The sequence below is a fragment of the Cylas formicarius genome, unplaced genomic scaffold (assembly GCF_029955315.1).
Source record: "Cylas formicarius isolate icCylForm1 unplaced genomic scaffold, icCylForm1.1 PGA_scaffold_8__14_contigs__length_24414737, whole genome shotgun sequence".
NCBI classification, from domain to species: Eukaryota; Metazoa; Arthropoda; class Insecta; order Coleoptera; family Brentidae; genus Cylas; species Cylas formicarius.
Window position 1 is genome coordinate 15,015,569 of NW_026844361.1, and position 23,791 is coordinate 15,039,359.

The 23,791-nt window shown below is 35.9% G+C and overlaps 2 protein-coding genes across 2 annotated transcripts in view; one reads left to right on the top strand and one right to left on the bottom strand.

The window, feature by feature from the left end:
• LOC132706852 (calcium/calmodulin-dependent protein kinase kinase 1) overlaps positions 1 to 23,791 on the bottom strand; it is a 120,699-nt gene that overhangs the window by 72,048 nt on the left and 24,860 nt on the right. Inside the window, exon 2 of the mRNA XM_060678447.1 lies at positions 8,782 to 8,900. Coding sequence (XP_060534430.1) covers positions 8,782 to 8,800 — 19 coding nt within the window. The 5' untranslated portion in view covers positions 8,801 to 8,900. The remainder of the gene's footprint in view (positions 1 to 8,781; positions 8,901 to 23,791) is intronic.
• LOC132706470 (craniofacial development protein 2-like) lies at positions 19,648 to 21,385 on the top strand. Its single transcript, XM_060677819.1, has 2 exons — positions 19,648 to 20,757; positions 20,831 to 21,385. Exons 1-2 carry the CDS (start codon positions 19,648 to 19,650, stop codon positions 21,383 to 21,385), a joined length of 1,665 nt encoding a protein of 554 aa, XP_060533802.1.

The following is a 23,791-nucleotide window of genomic DNA, read 5'->3' on the forward strand; positions in this document are numbered from 1 at the left end:
AAAAAGCATATAAAGAGCAACGATGTCAGCATGTACCTCGGCGACTGGAATGCGAAGGTCGGGGATGAAACAGCAGAAGACATAGTGGGCCCATACGGCCTTGGTACCAAAAACGACAGAGGCGCGCGCTTCGTTCAGTTCTGTCAAGAAAACAACTTAATAGTGACGAACACTTGGTTCAAGCTGCCCAAACGACGCCTGTATACCTGGAAATCCCCACAGGACCAGGAAGAGAAAATTGTCAGGAACCAAATAGACTATATCACCATCAATAGAAGATTTCGTAACAGCATCCTGAACACTAAAACCTACCCAGGATGCGACATAAGTTCCGACCACAACCCGGTAGTCACCACTATGAGAATAAAACTTAAAAAGATCAAGAAAACAAAACCATCAAATAGAATAGCCTGGAGATCCGCTGAGGAAAATAAAAAGGGTATATATAAGAGACACGTGGATACATTATTGGAGAAGAACCAAATAGCTAATGCCAGAAGCGAAGCAACCCAAGACAGTGTGGAAAATGTGTGGCGGACTTTCAGGGACACGGTCGTGGAAGCAGGGATGCAGGAGATAGGCGGGGAGGGCAGGGAGCCAAAAAAACCTTGGATGACAAAGGATATTCTGGATCTAATGGACAAGAGACGTCAAGCACGAAACAGGGACCAATGGAAATACAAACAGATTGACAGAGAGATAGGTAGAAAAATCATCGATGCCAAAGAAAACTGACTACAGAGGAGGTGCGACGAAGTAGAAGAGTTACAAACACAGCACAGAGATAGAGAACTGCACAGAAAGATCAAAGAAATGGCGGGTCTGCGGAAACCCAAACACATATCTCTAATAAGCGATAACAACAACGAACTAGAACTCGACCCCGAAAAGCAAAAACTGATATGGCAAAACTACCTGAGGGAATTGTTTGGAAATGAACAGAGAAGAGAAGAACCTCCCCAAATCCAGAAGGGGGACAAACTACCCATACTAAAAGAGGAAGTCCTACAGGCTATCAGGGACACAAAAAGCAATAAGGCACCAGGCGACGACCAGACGACGGCAGAACATTTTAAGTATATAAGTGACAACGCCATCACAACATTAACCCGGCTTTTCAATGAAATATATGAAAATGGAATATTGCCTCAAGACTGGCTAACATCGACCTACATAGCATTACCCAAAAAAAGCAAAGCCCGAAAGTGCGAAGATCACAGAACAATCTGCCTTATGAGCCATGCAGAAAAAATCTTCATGCGAATAATATTCAACAGAATCTATAACAAATGTGAAGAATATCTGAGCCGATCGCAGTACGGGTTTAGGAAACGCACAGGCACAAGGGAAGCTACTCTGGGATTAACTCTAATAGCAGAGAGGTACATGGAAGTCCAAAGGAAACTCTATGTGTGCTACGTCGATTACAAAAAGGCCTTCGACCGTATAAAGCATGAGAAATTAATACGAATCCTGATGGAAATAGGACTGGATGGTAGAGATATAATCATCATCCGCAACATGTACTGGGACCATAAGGGCTGCGTACGAACGGAGACTGGAAACACCGAATACGTAAATATAGAAAGAGGGGTAAGACAAGGATGCATACTGTCCCCACTCCTATTCAACGTGTACGCGGAGTCTATAGTGAAAGCATCATTACAGATCTGCCCCGAAGGAGCTAAAATAAATGGGAACATTATCAACAACATAAGGTACGCCGACGACACCGTGGTAATAGCAGATTCGGAAGAACAACTGCAAACTTTGATGAGCATCCTAAATGAAGAAAGCTCAAGAATGGGCCCGGAAATCAATACCGCTAAGACCAAGACCATGGTATTTGACAGATCCTCACAGGGGCACATAACCAACATTATGATAAATGGTCTCAGACTTCAAACGGTGCAACACTACATCTACCTGGGCAGAGAAGTCAACAACCAACTGGACCACTCAAAAGAAATAAGAAGAAGAATAGAAATCGCCAGAACTGGATTTCTAAATATGCGTAAAGTGCTATGTCATCCGAGACTATCAATAACTCTCAGACTAAGAGCACTTAAATGCTACGTATGGGCTCTATTGCTTTATGGCTGTGAGACATGGACACTTAAGCAAGACGACATCAAGAAACTCAACGCATTCGAGATGTGGCTTTATCGACGTATGCTTCGGGTCAGTTGGACAAGCCACACAACTAACGAGACGGTGCTACGTAAAATGAACACACGAGCACACTTGTACACGCTCCTTAAAATACGTAAAACCGCTTACCTCGGACACATCATGCGCCACCAAGAGCACGAACAGCTTCAGCTGATATTGGAAGGGAAGATAGAGGGTAGACGGAACATAGGCCGAAAGAAGAAATCATGGCTGAGAAATATCCGGGACTGGACCCACACAGATGGAAATGCCCTCATACATCAAGCCCAGAACAGAGAAATGTATGCCACAATGGTCGCCAACCTCAGCAGAGACGGCACTTAGGAGGAGGAGTGATCCCAGAGTGCAAAAAAACCCTCAAGCAAAGATCATTTACGCTTCTGGACTCAAAGTTTTTCAACTACTTACCCAAAAAACTTAAATGGTAAAAATTCCAAAGTAAAGCTAAAGATTTTTTTGATAATTACAGGCAGATTAGAAATTCATAAGGTGTTTGCTGGCGTTATTTGGAAAATCGTTTTAGTCTAAAAACCTGCATAGTGACTTTATCTGGATTGTGGCTAATATAAACGCAACTATGACTCTATTCTAGGTAGTAAAAATGGCCTCCAATGCATCAGTGCTGATGAGTTTGTTCATTAACATATGTTTTGTTTTATTATATACGTTCTGTTAACATTTATTTTGATTAATGGTCCAGATGCGAGTGTAGAATGTGTAGTCTTGTACTCACATTGCATCTTATTCCGCCAAATTTCTATAACGTGTTTTCTACAATGTTTTTGTGATTCGGATATTTGTTGTTTCCTAGAAAGCCTTTTAAGAACATCAGTAAACGAAACTCATGCAACGTTTTCAGAATCAATCATGGTATTCCATTGATCGCTTTATTTGAGCACCTACAAAAATTCCCTTCTTTAATTTTGTATCTAGGAGTCCTAATTTAATATGCAAAGGTGGATCGAGAAGAACATTTTTTAATCCGGGAATTAAATTAACCTTTCTCGGGCTTTGACCCTGCGAGGCTGTTTTCACTGGATTGTTCTCTATTTTTCTTACATAAAAATAATCATTTTTGTCTTGTGTGCCTGTCGATTAACAGCATTCTTCTTCTTGTATTTGTGTGTCGTCTACTTAGTTCTTCGATTTGTAACCAACAACAGCATTTTTTGAGACCATAGATTATATTCGCGGTAGATAAAGGGACATCATAAGAATGCAGATAAATATTTATTAGAATCTTAGAATTAAATATTTTTTGAAGGTTCCTGTTTTTTTACACCTTAGAATGTGGAGACCGTGGAATGAAGCCGATGTTAGAAAGAAGACATGAAAAACAACGCAGAGTTTGAAGACGAAGTGGAGATGATAGTCGAACCTAACGACAATTTAGAGGACCAACTACATTAGAAATTGAGACGGGGAAGTAGGAGTAGCAATAAGAACAAGATTGCTTTCGAAAAATCGTCACTGGGCGGGGCAAGTTCGTAGCGCGATGCAAATTTTAATTATAGAAGGAAATAACTTCGCGGTTTCGTGTGGTAAAGGGACGCATTGTTTTTTTATCGTGCTCCTGCGGACTACTATGGAACTTTCGCAAAATGGATGTAATTTAATTGTGCATGCACCCTGTATAAAATGCCTTCACATCTCGACGAACTTCAAAGTTACAGTAAACATCGGTACATATTAAAATTTGCACAAATAGCGTTGTCGAATGATACTTTTTCAAATACCTCGCGCCCTGTATAATTGATGAAACCTGAAACTCTCACGACACGGTTTAAGATACTGTTCAAATAAAATTATCTTATCTTTAACGGTTTTTCATTTATCGCCAATAATTTACTCACAAAAACGGAAATTTTTAGGATATTTTAGATTTTTTGTCCATAAACGGTATACCCTGTATATGATTGTTCGAAGTACAGGTTATAACCCTGGATTTTCCACGCGTCCTGATTCAAGAATTTTTTGAAAATAGTAAATGGTTTTCGAGAAAATATGTTTTTTGTGAAACCGTAATAATCAATGACGTCATCGCGTCTTCACAGCCCTCGAAATAACGATTTCAATATGGATTTTTTCAAATATCCCGAGCAGCGTATGAGTATGTGTTGTAGCTCTTGATGCGGCCTATGACACCGTTTGAACCAATTAGCCATATTTTTTACGATTTTTCATTTGCGTCTCATAATTTACTCTGTAAAACAACAATTATCTAGGTCTCTTAGATTTTTGCCTATAATTTGAAAAAAACGAAAAAATGTCCGAAATAAATGGTATTGCACCGGATCTTCTGCGTCTCCTGGTTAAAGAATTTTGCCAATCGGATGAACGATTATGGAAGAAAATATATTTTTCTGGAAGCTAAAATTATCAAAAAAAAAAAATTCAAACATTTGTAAAAAATACTTCGTAAACTTTGATTGCGCCCAATTTCTACCGTTTAAATGTGGACATGGCACTTTTACTTCTCTTCTAAATTTGAAGTTGATATCTGCAAATTTAGGACAATTAACACATTTCTCATTTAGCACGGAATATGGGGGACGCCCTGTATAATAGGGGAAAACCTTAAACACAAAAGTTTTTGCCGTCTATGCGGGCTATATCGCAATATAAAAGAAAGTGAGATCTGAATCGTAGTCTATCAGTTATTAATTATTAATTTTCAATAATAGGGGGGCCCGTTTTTCAGTTTTTTTTTAATTTGCAGCTCATCCTGTATATTTTTGAAAAATTATCAAGAATAAAAGTTTATAGAACCGTATGTTCTGCTTCTTCTGGTTCCAGAATTTTTTTGGTTTCGTAAACAGTTTTTGAAAAATGTAGACTCTTTTTTTCGACGATGGTCATTGTACCAACGGCGATCCCGTAGGACTTACCATTACCGAGATATAAATTTTTTATACGAACGCAGATACTTTCGAAAAATTCGATTTCATCGATTTTCGAAAGTAACAAGAGACATTACCATTACCAAAGTCAACTGTAAAATAGTCATGAGGAAAGAGTCGTTGCGTATTTTTTTGAAGAAAATGGATTTTCAGTTTCAAACAATCAATAAAGTCAAGTGCTAATGGAATCTCAAAAAAAATCGAAATGGAGCGTGGGTTATTTAAATGCAATTGATAAATTTGGAGAGCAAAATAGGCCAATTGCAAAATTCGTATTATTCAAGACAAATTAGAACAATTCCAAATACTTCTTGGAATAAAGAAGAAATTAAAGAATTTCTGTACGAAAATGATTTATATTTTGAAGAGAGCTGCACGAAAAAACATCATCTGGAAATATTAAAAATAAAACATTTTAATAAAGACTACAGAATCGATTCGATAGCACTACAAAAATCATGAGATTACCCCCGTATCATTCTATATTTAATCCGATTGAGATGATTTGGTCTGAGTTGAAAGCGCGGATAAGAACAAATAACACTGCTCCAAAATTTGGTGATAGTACCATAAATGTAATTCGTGAAGAGGTAGCTAAAATATCAGTACAGGCTGGTCTAAATGTCAAAAACGAGTAATAAAAGAAGAAAATATTTATTGAGAACGATTAGTGGCGAAGTTGATCATTGAACTAGGTGACGATAGTAGCGATAGTGACTGACACTTTCCTATTTATTATATTTAATATTATGTAAATTAATAATAAACAGAAGGTAATAAATTATTAACTTCTACTAACTTTTGTATGTACTTGTTTCAAGAATTGCTCGGCGCAAAAAATTGAAAATATACTTATATCCCTCTTGTTAGTATAGGTAGATAAATTCCTAGGACGGTCCTGGAATCGCTACGGGTAAGGATCCGCTAGGTAGGAGCTATAAGGGGCTGCGGTTGTGGAGTAATAAATAGTGGGCAAAAGTTAATCACGGGGCCAGTTGTAAAAGCACTATATTTCTGGTCGACGTATAACTTTCTCTGACCTCTATTCGAATTCAATTTTACGTTCGGATTCCGAGTTTGCTTGGCAAAATGACATTGGTTTATAGCGGGAGTTGATGTAATAAGAGAAACGCACAAACGACTTGAAAAATATCAAGTTCGTCTCTCGCAGGCTTGCCGGAGCGAACCCTAATATTGAGTTGTCGCTTATTCTCGGTCGATGGAAATTTGCGATATAGGCACATTTCATAAGAACAAGATAAATGATTAAGTTCGCCTTAATGCCCCAACTTCCCGCTTGTGTTTGTTTCATGCAAATTACTCGGGTAATTAGAGACGGGCAGAATCGCAATAAGAGGATTTGCCGCGACGAATGCAGAATTAAATGTTTGCTACGGTCTAATTGTTACGCTTCCGGTTTATACGGGGTATCGCTTTTTTTCGGACTTCCCTTAGTTTAACGTCCAACCTGCCGCCAGGGTGATAATGAAGTACTTATACGAACTTTAAAATGTGAATCTTAGACTAATTTTAGGATTAAAAGTTCGTACGAATGTGGGTCCGCAACTACCAATTTATCTTGACCAAGTTGACTTCGGCAGCTCGCAACATATTAGGCCTATTTTTTTTAACGCCACTTTTAGTATCTCCGCATCCTTTTACTATTATTCTGAAGATTTGAGCTCCTGTAACATATAAAATATGGTGGTTTTTCAAAAATGGACATTTTTCTTTTTCACCATGTATCTAAATAAATAAAACAAAGTTAGTTTTTTTTTGGGCATATACATACACTACTTTTCTTCCATTTAAGCGACGCTGTATCTCTTACAGCTTTCAAAATCCCCATGTTATACTGGACGCCCTGTATAATTAACTACTAAAGCGCGTGGCACTTTTAACAAAAAAATAAGTAAATATTTCAGTTTGTCGTCATTAATATACTCCTGATCTCCAATTTTGTTTAACTGACATGTTATTGAACAAAAATATAATCAAAAGGGCAAATGAAATAGTTTTTGGGGCGCCCTGTATTTCAGACCACAGATGCAAGCAAGTGCTCCAAGTATAAGTGAAAGTTTGGAAATGTTTAATATAAACACGATTAGGTTTTAGGTATAAAAAAGCATAGACGAATCAGAAATTTAATTCGATGTATTCATTCCACAAAATCACATCTTTTTATCCTAATAGCAATATGGTTAACAAAATTGCTTTCGAAAAGCCGTTGCTGTATTTTATTCTATTTTGTAATTTATATTGTATTTAGAGAGACGCATTGTTTTTCTCCTGCGGATCACATTCGCAAAATTGATGTAATTTTATTGTGCATGCACCCTGTATAAAGTGTCTGTCACGTCTCGCCGAACTTCAAAGTTACGTTAAACTTTTGTACAAGTAATGGTGATTTCCAATGATATTTTCCAAGTATCTCGCGCACCCCGTACGATAGATGAAACTTGAAACTCTCTCTCCACACAATTTGCGATAATTTTTGGACCATCCCTCGTTTTATGGGTCTTCATTAACGGCTAATAATTTACCCACGACACAAGACACACCCTGTATATAATGGAAAAAATGACAGAAATAGAGGTTATAGCCCCGGATCTCTCACGTTTCACTTTTTCTACAAGAAATCAAAAGCGAATTACAATATAAAAACTGAGGGCTGATAATAGCCATTAAAAACAAGTCATCTGTTCCAGTGGCTAGGTTCTGGCAATAGTCTACGCAGGAAACCTCTCCTTTTTCCATTTTTTTTACAAATATAATCCACATGTTGTGAGAAATTTAATTAAGAATCTAGAGCTACTCCCATATACTTCTTAAACTTATTATCCAAAAATACATTACAATTTTGTTTACTCCCATATACCATATATGCTGTTTTATTTAAATTTAAATTGAGTTTATTTACGCACAACCAGTCACTAAGTAACCTTAATTCCGAGCTCTTATTGTTTACCACTTATATGTAATTTTTCCCAGCAAAGCGTCATCCGCGAAAAGTTTGACCAAACAATTTTTTAAAATTTTGTCTAAATAGAATAAAAAGCAAAGGTACCAATAAACTGCCCTGGGGGTTCAGGTACAATAAAGCTTGTCTTGATCTCTTCGGGAATTTTTCCTGTCTTAAGTAAAGTATTTATTAAATTGCACAAAAAGTATTTTTCAAAAAGTTTACATCACATAGGTTATCAGCTGTTGATTTAGTTTTCAATTTCATTACAATAATTTTTAGTTCATTTATATTCAGCGTTTGAAAGCGTGTAAAAGTTGTTAACATTTTGTTCAATATTACCCAAATCATCTTCAAATTTAAGATCCTCAAAGTTGCCTGCATTTCTGCGTTTGCTACTTATTAATCCTTTTAACGTTCGCCACATTTTCTTGCTGTTGCCCTTACACCGATTAATGCTTCTTTCTTAATATTTCGACTTCTCATTTCTTAAAACCCTCACAAATGCATTCCTTTTGGTCTGATAATTACGCCAATCGGTCTGATTCATTGAATGAGGTTTCAGTCGGACGTCCGAGTCGGGGACCCATGTATGTTTGTACAAGTACAAAACTAACGCCCTGTATAAGAAAAACTTTACACGAAACGCGCTTGCAAAGTCATTTTATTTTCCCTTTGATTAAGTTTCGTTCCTATGCCGTCTAAATATGATTATATTTTTAGGAGTTATATTAAAAGATTGCTTACCATGTTGCAGTGTTGCCATGTGGGTCAGGGTTGTTGTTGCCTCCCTTGGCGACGTCGTTACCGCCTGCTGCACAGCTGACTGTCATCTATCGATCAGCTCCCGGTTCACGTCGAGTCTCCTGTGAAAATTCGGGCGAAAATTAGATGAGAGTCGAATTCGTTGCTTTCACTCAATAGGGACGATTAGTAGTAGCCAATAATAATAATAATAATAATGGGACGTTTTCCTACTATCGAAACAGTTACAGGTACGGGGTGTCCCGTTATAAATTACTAAACGGATGACTGTTTTTTTTTTCAAAGAAACTTCCACGGGCATTTTTCCGCAATCAAAAATATAAATTAAAAATTGTATCTGTCATATTTTGACATGTTGACATTATTACGTCATCGACCACAATCTCAACTTCTTCGTCGCCGGACATCGCACGTGAACAACAAAAATTGAACAACGTTAGTGTTTGGTAAGAAATAAATTGTAATAAAATTTACAGCACCTCAATATAAATGGCACACTGAGTCTTAAAAAACAATTGAATAACAGTAAGTTGGTAATTGGAAACCAGTTTGAGCATCCCAATGTGTTTTTAATATAGAAGCTCAACCTATGTAATGGTCAGATTCATCTTCAAATCGAGCTACCTCGATTTGGGGACTGTTTTATGAAGATTTATTATGGATTAATATAACTGTTCAACCAAAGAAAAATTCCCTGCTCTTAAAATACAACAGTCCGCACGGCACAGTTCTTGTCGGCTAACATATTAAAGACGGCCCTGGTTTGTGGTACACTTCTGCTTTGCAATCGGCGGGTCTTAAACTCATTCCGCACTCAAACCCATACAAGGTTGTAAAAACGGTTTATCGGTTATCAAAATATGCAATAAATGCAGTACTTGAATATGATGGAGATGTATGTATTGCACTTTCACCCATTTCATCCATTGAACAGATAGATAGGTAGATTTTTATTTGACTGAATTACAATACATTGTAGGTCTACGTCTCTTTTTTTAGTATTAGAACTCTACGAATCAATAGAAATTCAAAAAAAAACAAAAATCCATAAACTTTAAAACCGACACAAAAAGCCTTAGTAAAATTTACTATACAATTCTGATTTAAATATATAATATAATCTAAAAACTAAATTAATAAATAGGGGTAGCTGGTATAAAATTAAATCTAAGATAAAAAATGAAGTAAATAAATAACATCGCCGGGGAAAAAAACGTACTTTCGTAGTTCTGCTTCGCATGCCAATTGATATCTCAGTCTGCACGATAAATTCGCAGACACGCGCATGCAAATTTTTACTGTCAATATTTACACCGTTTATACTTCGGTTTTACAATTTTATATCTACAGTTTTATTTCTACAATTTTAAATCGTGCCGTCGTGTGTTGTATCTAAATGTTTTTGTATCTACATCGATTTTAAAATTAGGGTAAGTTTTATTGTTCTCGCTCTCGTTGCCTTGTATAATATATATATATATATATATATATATATATATATATATATATATATATATATATATATATATATATATATATATATATATATATATATATATATCCGAAGTGTTTTCGGAGCGCGAGCATTGAAGATGCCAAGTGAGATTTTGGCGAAACGTCTGCAGGATTCCAGTCGGATGCAGGATTTGCAGGATTCCAGTCGGATGCAGGATTCCAGTCGGATGCAGGATTCCAGTCGGAGTTCAACGAGCGAACGGATGATAACAGTGGCCACCATCAAGAACCGGGTAACAGGTAATATCTTTTATCTTCTGTATTCCTCTACAGAGTAAAAACAATGTTCCAAAATTATTTTAGTTTTAAAATTTTTAAATATCAAGTTTGTGACTTTATGTGTAATAAGGTTGTATAAACTTAGGCCAAGAGAATCTTTCATGCTTTTAGTGTATTTAAACTTCCTAGTTCGCAGAAAATTTGATAACATATTTTTTGAGTTATGAATTTCTAATACATCGAATTTCTAATACATCGGATAGTAGTTCGAGATTAGATAAAAAGTTGACACTTGAGAGGCGCTTCACTAAATATGCAATATAGTCCACACCCAACAACTTCACATACCTTCTTTCCGATTTTTCCGAATATTTTCATTTGTTGAATACACTAACGAGGGAGTTTTATCCTCAATTAATTTTAGGTGATTTGCTGTAAACCACATATTGGCATGTTCTTTCGCCAACTGTGTTTTGTTTGATATTTTAAATGTAGTCATCTGTAAAATTAACCGCAGCTTCATATGGCCAAAGAGATCATTAATATAAACTAAAAACAATGAAGGTCCCATAATGGAACCCTGTGGCACTCCGTGCATTACATTTTGGAAACTTGACATTTTGTTATTCCTGTAGTAAAGAATATGTTGAGTCAGAGGATAAATCTTTCGTAAAATTATACTTACATGTTCTACACCTCTCGGTGTTAATTAATTAAATAATTAATTAATAAATAAGTAAATAGTTCTTATAAGCCAGTTTTCTGCTATTTTTAATTTCATTTTGATACTCCCTTTTGTGTTTTTGATGTATTGAAAAGTTGTCTGGATTCTTTGTAATTTCCGCTATATTACGAATGTTAATGAATGATAATTTGTCTCGCATGACTCTGAGACCGTTGTTGAACCAGTCAACTGGAGATCTAGGTTTGAATGTCTTGAATATCTAATCAAACTAAAACACAACAAGGCCTGTTCCCCGATATTGTTCACCAAGGCAAATGCCAAGTCATTAATGTTGGTGCCAATTGTATTATAAATGAATGTAATTGATAATTGAAGATACCTATTAATTTTTTCAATTTTTTTATAGAGTGCTTTCGACACTCTATTTTATTATTCGAGAATTTCAAATCATGATTACTAGAGTCAATATGAATAGTCTGGGCACTATGATTCCACAAACAAGGAGCGTAAAACCGATATTTGTCTATGTTGGTAATAATATTATCTAAGCAGTTAGCGCTGCCATTGGCCACTCTGCTGAATTCCCGAATAGAAGGCTCCAATCCGAACTGGCGAATTAGCTGGAAATATTAAAATTAATATTAAAATCACCTAAAACAACCATCTGTACTCCTAAATAAATAAGAACTAAAAGTTCAGATTTTCATGAAATTATATATATGACAATTGTTTCGACTACACAGTGTCTTTATCAAATGTAATATTTACAAACTACCTGCTACTATATATACCGAAAAATGACAATAAAACCTTAATTAATGTTGTTGTGAGGATTTAAGTTTAATAATGAAGAGGTATTTAAAACTAACTTGTCATTAAGCAATACATTTGAATGCCTCATTTTGTTTATCTCCATGGCTTCTAATAAATTCAATTTTCTACTTTTTGTGGCTGTATGTCGTCAAAAATGTGTTTTTCTGTGTTTAACTATGTAACATAATTAGAATCTAGACTATTTTTTTTAAACGCTCTTTTGTGTTCGTTAATTTATATAAATTGTCTCATAGACTCAATCCCATAGAATTTGACACATTTGATTATAAAGTTCGAACAGACATTTCATTTATCATTCATAAAAAGTTTCTTAGACACAAAACAAAAAATGTGTTTTTGAGGGTGTGTACCATTTACCATAAGCCTTCACACACGAACACAGTCATACATAACAGCTCAAATCACCCTTATATAGACAAAATGGCTGCATTTCACACTTTTATACACAGACTTGTTAATAAGCCAACCTCAACAGAAAATTACAACAAAGAACTTAATATCATTAAACAAATTGCACTGAACAACGGCTACAATCCGTCCATTATCGATAAAATAAAAAACAAATCCAGACAACAGTAATCCGAAACCTAATACAGAACACGAATAATTTCAACCATTACATACATAGGAGAACTCAGTGAAAAAGTTTCAAAACATTTGTCAAAATGTGGTTTAAAAATAGTTTTCAGAACTAACGACACAATAGGAAAATGTTTAAAAAACGATAAAACGAAATGTCCAAAATCTCAAAAAACAGGTGTCTATAGGTTGAAATGCGGATCTTGTCCTAAAATTTATATTGGACAAACAGGTAGATCCTTCAAGAAACGCGTTCACGAACATATAAGAGCGTTTAAAAACAATAGTCTAGATTCTAATTATGCTACACACTTAAACACAGAAAAACACATTTTTGACGAAAATTTTGATATTTTACATACAGCCACAAAAAGCAGTAAATTAAATTTATTGGAAGCCATGGAGATAAACAAAATGAGACATTCAAATGTATTGCTCAAAGATCAATCAGATTTAAATACCTCTCCATCCTCACAACCACATTACAACATTAATTAAGGTTTTATTGTCATTTCTCGGTATATATAGTAGCAGGTAGTTTGTGAATATTACATTTGATAAAGACACTTTTAGTTTTTATTTATTTTGTGAAATGGATTTTCATCAATTAAAAGCCACCTCAGTTCAACATCTGTACACCTGTCATTATAGGATTAATTTTCTTGTAGTGTCTTCGAATTACGATTCTCTGTACTTCAAAAGTAACAAAAAAATTACGAAAAGGAACCCGTCCTCCGATGGAACATTACAAACAATACGTTTGACGCAAGCGGCGAATCAAAAACCATTTTATCGATCAACGCTAGGGGGGAGCGTTGCCGATCCAACGGAAAAAGCAATCCATTAAAACGGATAAATTTGTTTATGTTCCACCTACCATGGCCCAATTATATTTGACCCGTTTTCTTTGATCATGGGGCAAATGGGGCGGGCAAGCGGAAACGAGCGGCAATGCTAAGATAAACTGACAAATGGAATTGGCACGAAAACAACGTTGAGATTTTAGGTGCCATAAATCTGTGATAAACTAACCAAAGAGAGTAAAAAAGTGGAAATTTTATAAACTGATAATAAAATCTGACCGGCTTTCGTCTCTAAGCAGAATGAGAACACCATTGACCGGGAGCTTTTGCAGCAGGATTTTGAACGTTAGCGTATTTGGTTCCAGAAGAACAAGCTGGAGTTTAAGGTAGAGAGACCTGGGAGTTATTATCCATTTGTTTATTATCAGAAACTGCCAAAATCTTTGCATTTATATATCAGCAAAACATTAGAGAACTCAAAACTCTGAGACACCGACAACCACCCTAAAGACCCAAGTATTACACGAATACAACCCAGAATTTATTTTGTAGCACTTGTATTCTATGAACATTACTTTTTCTACAAGAAATCAAAGGCGAATTACAATATTAAAACTGAGGGCTGATAATCGCATTAAAAACAAGTCATTTGCTCCAGTGGCTAGGTTCTGCCGAAAGTAAACACAAGAAACCTCTCCTTTTTTCATTCATTCTACCAGACTTCTATTTTGCACTCTAGTGCGATCATTAATTGAATATTATTTTGTTGTTTGGCCCCCTTATTTTTAGGCCAACAATGATGCATTTCAATCAGTTCAGCATGAGATCATATAAGTTGCGTCGTCAGATCACCGGTTATGATTTTGGAGGAACTGCTTTCATTACCATCTCTCAGCAAACGTGGTAGTGGAGATAGAATTTGTTCTTAAACTGATTCAAGGAAGGATGGAATACCCCGGACTGTTGGGCAGGTTAAGTTCCCTTGTTTCTTATCCGAGTCTTAGATACCAATACACTTTTGGAGTAAAATATCACAGAACAATATATGGTGCTAACTTTCCTTTAGATGACATATCTTTATTTAATGATACATTTAGTCATTTTAAGAGTTACCCTTGCAGCTTGTAATCTTAGTAGGTAAGAGCTAGGAATTTTTGATTATCGGGATACAAAATTGGGAAAGTTTGTTATTATTACTTTCTTCTGTAATTACTTAATTTTTACTATTATTCAGCATGCATCAACGCTCTTTAAGTCTGTAAATCTTGTACGGATAATGGGGATATCCGGTAATTTATGAAATAAACAAAAATTGCCGGAAGAATTGCTCCTCCACCGGATCTTTGGAAGACATAAAATAGTCACAGAAATACAAGACACAATTAAGGCATAATTTATTTGTATCGAAGAACATCAAGTTTAATGTTTCTTCGTAATTTTCTTTACCACACCAGCTACGAAAACTTCGAATTCACTTTAGATTGGAATGCAATTCTGCAAACAATTTCCCTCACAGAGTTTTATTTTCAATTTAACTTAAGCAATAGGCAATAGCGTTAGCTGTGTAAATGAGGGTTTTTTGCCGCTCATCTGTGTTTTAATTTTATTTGATGACGATATTAATGTTATACCGTAGTTCTTCGCTTTCACCTTAACGATAGTTTTAAACCAATTTAAGGGTATTAATGCTGAGATTTAACAAAATAAATAAGAACTAAAAGTTTAGATTTTCACGAAATTATATATTATGACATGACAATTGTTTCGACAACATTGTGTCTTTATCAAATGTTGTAAATATACCCCAACTTTATGTAATTGCCCAATACAATAGATATATCGGTGGGGTAGATTTACATGACATCGGAATTGCTAATTACGGTGGTGCCATTTATTTTGTAACTCACTGGATAGTTTAGTAGTGAATGCATGGAAATTGTATAATATTGGCAACAAACAAAAGATTTCCCAATTAGATTTTACATCTTACATTGCTTTGCGACTTTTAAAAACTGATAAACAATTACTTAAAGAAATGATATGATAATCAACGTCACCTCATGCTAATAAAGCGCGAATGATATGTAGAATCTGCCACAGCCACGCAATTTACATACTTCATGCTTTGTAAAATATCACCAAAAATGAAACCGGGTGTCACCATAAAATATTATGCGTTTTTTTGTATCAAATCAGGTTCTATTTGGAAAACAATCTACTTTTAGTGGTTTCCTGTCGAATTTGAACTTTATGTATAAATTATATGTTACATCTTATGTGCCCCAAAACATTATTTAATGTTTTTCCGAGTTTTTTTTTTTGACATATAATGTATTCTTAAATGCAACAAAATAAATGATTTCAGACCAAAAAAGTATTTTTTATTTTCTTTATGCTTGGGATAATATGGGTTAATGTCATCTATAGTTTGATTGTAACATTTTGATAACATTTCCATCGAAGTAATACAAAAATAGAAAAAAAAAATTAGATGCGTTCACCAAATTATTAGCAAGTAACCTCGAAACTCTACTGAAATACGAACAATTTTCGTGTTTTCCAAGATCTGCAATTTATCGAATACACCGGAATCAAACGTGCTTCGCGATCTATATGCTTACTTTATGATCACTGGAACCTAATAAAAGTTTCGAATGAACGTTTCGGAGATATGAGACAATGCTTTTTTTTTTCTTTCTTAGGGACTGTTTCTTGACTTCTGGCGAATGCGTACGTAATTAAAAATACCGCGATATAGCACGAAGGCAGGCGATAGCAATGACTATGTGTTATGTAGTAAGCCGAAGGGTTTCATATTGCAATTGGAACTTATGTAAAACCCCTTTAAAACGTGCTGTCATTGGCTGTCACCGGTTGTGACGTCAATTCGCTAGCCATTAGAGAACGATAATGAGTTCGTCTTGATGGTTTTAATTTTAATTTTAGTCTTGATTCTGTCGCTTAGTATCAAAAAGAAAGTGTTGAAAATGATAAAAGCCGATTTTGTAAAAGGTGAATCTGATAGTTTACTTTTAATGGATATGCAAAGCACCGAAAGATTTTCTTTTACTGAGGATCGCGGTTTTAAAGCTGAAAGATATGAAAAGATAGAAAATTTAGCCACTATTTGTATTCAGTTCAAAGTTTTCTAGTTATTATGGGTGCAAGTTCGATGAGTTAAAATTTTTTTCACGGTAAAGGCTAAAGTGACATCTGGGCATAATGTTTAAAAAAATGAGGGCTTTTACTTTCTGGTAGACGAATAAAAAGTTTATCTGGCGTTTTATACGGGTTGTACTCAGACACGATAGCACGATTTGTAATATCGATTTTGTGTTGTTTCCCTGATTATTATATAAAGCACACTAAATACAAACATACTTTACACGAGCCAAACATAGACATAAATAACATAATCATCCGCCTATAACCTTATTACAACATGTCGCCGTATTCATTGAAAAGCAGCGGTATGACGTCATGCTCATTCCGGCGCTTTTGGTGTCGTTTAAAAGAAATAGCCGGGTGTTACAACTTGAATTATTTATTGCAACTTAAATAATATTGGGTTCTGAGTTTTGATATTTGGTATGCGTTAATTCTATATAAAAACAAATGTACTAAAGAAATAAAAAAAATGTTCCACATTCTTTTACGGGACTGAAGAGTTTCGGCCCCATCTTGTAAACTTTTGGCTTTTCGAGTATGTGTGCACTGTAGCAGATCTTTCTGACTTTAATACAATTAATAACACATGTCAACAAAGACTTTGGTGATTTGGTGTTTTTCATATTTTTGGGGTTAGGGACTAAACTAATAGAAAAACAATGCATTTTTTAATTAATTTTTGAGATAACCTTCTATACATTTACTGCACTGGCATACATTTTCGATAAATTAACAGAATATTAGCGGAAAAACCCCGAAAGTAAAATATAGTTTCTGTAATGTCTTGAAGAAAGCCCATTTCTCGTGTAATTGCTCTTTTTTGTAGGCACTCGTTTCGTGAAGTTAGCGCACATTTACATTTTTTTTCAAAGTGCCAGATACGTTTTACTATGTGTGTGGTTTTTTGTGGTGTGTGTAATATTGCATACCTGTTTAAAAAACTATACACCGTTATTTTAAAGGGAAAATTGGTGATCAAAAAAAAATTTTGGGCGCAACATATCGTTTGCAAAATATGTGAAGAAAGACATTTTAGCAATGGAAGCAGGCGATCATAACCTTTTGGAAGACCTATGATATGGAGAGAGTCAACAAATCATAATAACAAATAAATACTAATACCGAAAATTTGAAAAATATTGTATAGCTGAATCCAGCCAATTTAGAAGAAGATATCATTAGTTTTTCTGAACCTGATATTGATAAAGATACCGTTAGTGATGTTGATCTTAATGCATTAAAAAAAGACTATTTTGTGTTTCACTTGTTTATTGCACCTGTATTCCTAATTTAATAAAGAAACTTGGTACAGACTCCAATTCTGAGGGCTACAGGTTTTTGGTTGACTCATCCAAGAGAAGCTTTAAAACTGATCTTTTGTATAACGAAATGATCCTACTTCTGTGCAAATGAAAGAATGCAAGGGAAATCTGGAACTACCGCTTGAGAAAATGAAATTCAAAATCTATCATATGATCATTTGTGGTGACTTAAAAATTGCAACATGAATGTCAGAATTGACAAACGTCAAAATTGAGGCCGTGCGACAAAATTTCCGAAAACATCCGAAACCCACGTGGTAAAGTGATGCTTCCCGCACGCTAGATGGGTGTATAATTTTCCAGAAGGGAGTAGAAAAATGTTATGGTGAAAATAGCCTAATATTGCATGGGTGCCTTATACTGGATATTATTACATTTCTTAAAGCAACGTCACTTCTATGGCAATCGAGAGCACAATTAAGCCAACGATTTCTGCAAAATTTACTGATCCCTACAAATTCTAAATCTAGTTTGCAGTGAATTAAAATGTGCACTGTCAAAATTTTCATATTCCTATTTTAGTGTCACAGATAAGAATAATTAATGTTTTATGTTTAAATTGCAGGTTCTTAATTTATATATAAACCGTTGAAATAAACTTTTCTTTTCTTTCGAAAAAGTTTGTGACCTCATGTGCGGTAAGATTACAATTTTCGCATTGCATTTGTTCGATATTATCAAGCAGTTGCCCAAAATGCGTATTAAATATTAAATAATGATGAAGACCATGATTTTGCTATTCACTCCCAGCGTGATAGATAGAATATCAACATCGCTTTAACCACATGAGATAGAAATTGAGAATTGTACCTCGAGAAAAAGAGAGCGATTGTAACGTACCTTGAGCTTTATGAAAAAAGGATGCAGATATCAAAAAATACTGTGACCATAACACCTTTGATAAATAGCTCATCCATCTCAAGCACAAAACCTTGTAAAATTTGCAAAAGGGTGCCACTGCCAAGAGATAAAAATACAGGTTAAGCAGAAAGCAATAATAATTATTAAGGAAAAGGAAAATCAGAAAAAGATTAAACGAGTTTCAAGATCTTCTAGTGAAACTGAAGAAACTGAAGGAAACACTTTATTTTTTTAGAGGACGAAACATCGTTTATTTGCGAATAGGTTTTTATCAGTCACATTTTTTTTCGCTTGCTATATCCTTTTGCTCCTTTTGTTTTGTACAATAATAAGTTTTTTAAGTAAATGTAGAAGCTTTAGGGGGTGTAGAGAGGTGTGTCGGAGAGGTAGTACCTTTTGTTTGGGGCGGCCACTCCAAGCTTCGTAGAAGGGCGGAGGCCTCAGATAACTGGCCCTCAAGAGGCACCCAACTCTCACTTGTTGGCTCCAAGCGCCACACCCCGGTACACTGTGTTGACCCACAGGCTAAACCAAGTGAGCGTAGCCAGATATGGTGAAACCGCAGCGTCTGACCCAGAGTGGGCGGCTGCAGACGGCGTCTGTTCTCCATGTTAGGAGCGGCTGATATAAAACCAGAGAAGGCAACGGGAAACCACTCTGGTGTTTCTTTCCCAAGAAAATCACAATGGCAATACAACAAAATTTAATGGCCCCTAGTCCTCGGCAGGACTTAAATGTCCAAGGGTTGCGAAGAATCCCCGGGTTGACTACGCTGAAAACCTTACAGATGTAATTTAAGATAGGGACATGGAATGTGAGAACTCTGTTTGAAACAGGAAAAATTGCAAATGCATGTCACGAAATGGGTAGACTGGGCATCCAAATACTCGGCTTGAGCGAGGTTAGATGGCCAGGCTCAGGAATAACCAGAGCAATGAATAAAATACTTTACTACTCCGGTAACAATGACTCCAAACACCACAATGGAGTACGAGTAATTTTGGGAAAAGGATACAGTCAGGCGGTTACTAACTTTCTACCAGTCTCTGACAGAAATCTGCTAATTCAGCTTTCGGGAAAACCAATGAACATAAATATAATACAGACGTATGCTCCCACAGCCGATAAGTCCACAGATGAGCTTGAGGCGTGGTACACAAAATTGGAGGAGTTAATAAAAGTTACTAAGAAACAAGATCTTACAGTCATCATGGGAGATTTTAATGCGAAGATAGGCCAAGGGCGAGTGTCGGATTTGGTTGGCGAGTTTGGGTTGGGCGACAGAAATGACAGGGGCGAAAGGCTCATTGAATTTTGCCAACAACACAACATGGCTGTAACAAATACCTGGTTCAAACATCACCCTCGTAGACTTTACACATGGACGTCACCACAACATACAAATACCAGGACAGTCCGAAACCAGATCGATTTTATTATTATAAACAAAAGATTCCACAACTCAGTTACTAACGTCAAAACCTATTCGGGAGCCGACATTGGCTCAGATCACAGCCCTGTTATAGCTAGAGTGAGACCAAAATGGAAAATCATTAAAAGGCCAAAACCTCCAGGAAAGCCAGATGTGGGACTTCTGATGGACGTCACAATAAAACAAAAAGTAAGTCAAGAACTAAACGAGCACCTCGCAAACGCCTCTCGGGACCTTGCCCTTACCACTGATGTGGATAGCACGTGGAAAGCTATAAAAGACATCTTAAATGGGTCGGTTGAAGCAAATCTGAAACCAACTCCTAAAAGAAATAGGAGAGAGTGGATGACAGGGGAAATCTTAAATCTGATGGACTCACGGAGGGAATGTAAAGCCGCTAATGACATAAATAAGTACAGACATCTTAACAGAATAATCCGCACCAAAATAAAAAGTGCTAAGGAACATTGGATAGAAGACAGATGCTCGGAAATAGAGGAATTGCAAGGACGCTATGACCATTTCAACCTACATAAGAAAGTGAAAGATTTTACAGCGACGAACAGAAAAACTGCAGTCCACAACATATTAAGCTCGGATGGAAAATTATTAGACTCCACAGAGGGAAAAATACTTCAAGAATCTGTTCGTAATCGCCAGAGCAGAGCCCTACCAGACGGACATGAACGCGGAAGAACCAAGTATTCTGAAAACCGAAGTAGAGTACGCGATAAAACAACTCAAGGCAAACAAGAGCCCAGGGCCAGACGAAATATTACCCGAAATCTTAAAGCTAATAAGCGAAGAAAACATCGACCTGCTTGTCGCTCTCTATAACCGCATTTATGAAACTGGCAAAATACCTCAAGAATGGTTAGAATCAATTTTCATACCATTGGCAAAGAAAACAAACCCCAAAGACTGCGGAGACTTTCGCCTAATTAGTTTAATGAGTCATGCGTTAAAAGTCCTACTGAAAATAATTCATAACCGCATCTCTAGTAAATGCGAAGCGAACATTGCAGATGACCAATTCGGCTTCAGGAGCGAAATGGGCACGAGAGAGGCTTTGTTTAGCCTACTGGTGCTAGCGCAAAAATGCTATGATCAACAACGAGACATCTTCATCTGCTTCATAGACTTCGAAAAAGCATTCGATAGAGTTTGACACGATCTGCTTATGGAGTCGCTTCGTGGCGTGGGCCTGGATGAAAAGGACAATACTCTAATACAGAACCTATATTGGAACCAGAGCGCTAGAATCAGAATAGAGTCCAAGTCCGAGCAAATCGGGATTGGCAGGGGAGTTAGACAGGGCTGCGTCTTGTCCCCTTTACTGTTTAACCTTTATTCAGAATTTATATTTGACAGAGCCCTGGCAGACATCTCAGAGGGAGTCAAAGTTAATGGCGTGAAGATAAACAGCATTAGATACGCTGACGATACTATTCTAATCGCCGACTCGGATGTGGGTTTGCAGCGACTCCTCGACCGCGTTAGCAATACCTGCGAAGAGTTCGATATGAAAATAAACGAAAACTAAGGTGATGGTAATTAAAAAATCAAAGAATGTCCCACAACCAATACAAATAAATGGAAAGATACTAGAAGAAGTGGGCAGGTTTCAATACTTGGGATGCTGGATAGATAACAAATTAGATCCAGACACAGAAATAAGATCGAGAATAGAACAATCCAGAAACTCTTTTGTACGATTCAGAAAGCTCCTATGCGACTCACGAATCAACCTCGAGCTGCGTTTGACTCTCAAAATGTTATGTGTGGTCTACTCTCTTGTACGGAGTCGAAACATGGACACTAAAAACACAAACCATTAATAAACTAGAAGCTTTCGAGATGTGGACATATCGCAGAATACTTAAAATACCATGGACATCGCATACCACGAACGAAGAAGTTTTGCGCAGGCTGGGAACTGAACGAGAGAACTATTCAAGCTTGTGAAAGTCCGTAAGACTGCATACCCGGGTCACATCCTGAGAAACGACAAATACCGATACGCACAGCTCATCGTCAAGGGACAGATCGAAAGCAAGCGGGGGCTGGGTCAGAAGAAACTGTCATAGCTGACGAATATACGTCAGTTGACTGGCATGGACTTCGAAGAGCTCATAAGATCTGCTGAAGACAGAGAGAGATTTGCCACTGTCATATCCAACCTCCACTGATGGAGATGGCACGTCAAGAAGAAGAAGCTTTAGCAAGTAAATAGTAGTAATAAAACAAAAAAGTCTGAGATATTAGTCTACTTTCCTCTAATGGTAAATTATCAATGCTGAACTTTCCACATATTAACCACATATTGTGGCAGTTATTTAAATTTTTAAGAATATATGTTATGGCTAAGATAGGAATATTTACAACAATGTTGATGTTTTCATCAAATTTTCAATTATTCTTTAACGCCCAGTAATAAAGGAATGCCAAGAACGCAAAACAAAAATGACCGGAACATTTATATTGTTCTAAAGTAATAAATACAATTCCAGCCTTGATCAAGACTGATTATTTTCGTTAATTGGAAACATCAATTAAGTTAATAACAATGGGAAATAAACCTATCAAACGCGGGTACTGTTGATAAACGGGACATAAATTCCTTGTAAAATAGTGCCAAACAAGTGACATTAAAATTGCAATACTTATTTTGTCTTTGGATAAAATTTATGTCACGAATAGAAGTTCAAACATTTTCGTTAAAATTAGGCTCCTAAAAAACGCGTTTCTTTCTTCCAAACGACAACTTTGCACATTGTTTTTCATTGTACCAAGCATTTTGCTCTTTATTATCACACCTCGCATTGGAACCCAAATTTTTTTCTTAACAACGTTCAAGTGAAAAATAAAATACCGTTCTTTGAAGTGATGAAAGCAAATTTTCCCTGCTTACAGTACCACAAAGTACCAAGTTCCTACACTGAAACATGGAGGACGGAGCATAATGATCTGTACAAGGTGTGTTATGGTTTTGTCACCACATGAGAAAATCAAAAATTCGGTCTGAGTCTAGTGATCTCCAACTTGTGATATTGTAAGAGACGAGTTGTATGCATTTAAGATTGAAGGAATATCTAAGGAAGATTTCAATATTAATATCTTCCATTAATCTACCTAAAGTAAGAAAAACTTGGCAAATGTTTTATTTCCTCAAATAATTTTATAAAATGCAATTAAAGTTACAGTAAGAATGAATATCAGGTCTGGTTTGAAAGTCGTCTTAATTTTTATGTATTAACAGTTTAAGTAAATAAATACCTGTCAGAATTAAACTTTTTTTAGTTCTAGGGATTTTAAGTTGCATATTAATCGATTTATTCTGTTTTATTGGACAAAAATTCCGTCTTCTAGTGATCTTCTTTAACTTCGTCTTCTCTAAGATTTCAATGTTAATATTTTTCGTGAATCTACACAAGGTACTTAGAGAAAAATTTGTCGAATCATTTTCTTCTCGAATAATTTTTTAAATTGCAATTAATGTTGCCGGAATATTTTTGACAAAAAAAAACGTTACGAACAATTTGTCACACTCATAACTGCGAGGATTTGACTGACT

Excerpts from the sequence above, each read along its gene's own strand:
- LOC132706470 (XM_060677819.1), top strand. The coding sequence starts at position 19,648 with ATGGGTAGACTGGGCATCCAAATACTCGGCTTGAGCGAGGTTAGATGG. Across the intron at positions 20,758-20,830 it reads ATTTCAACCTACATAAGAAA|ACTCCACAGAGGGAAAAATA; the intron begins GTGAAAGATTTT and ends GAAAATTATTAG.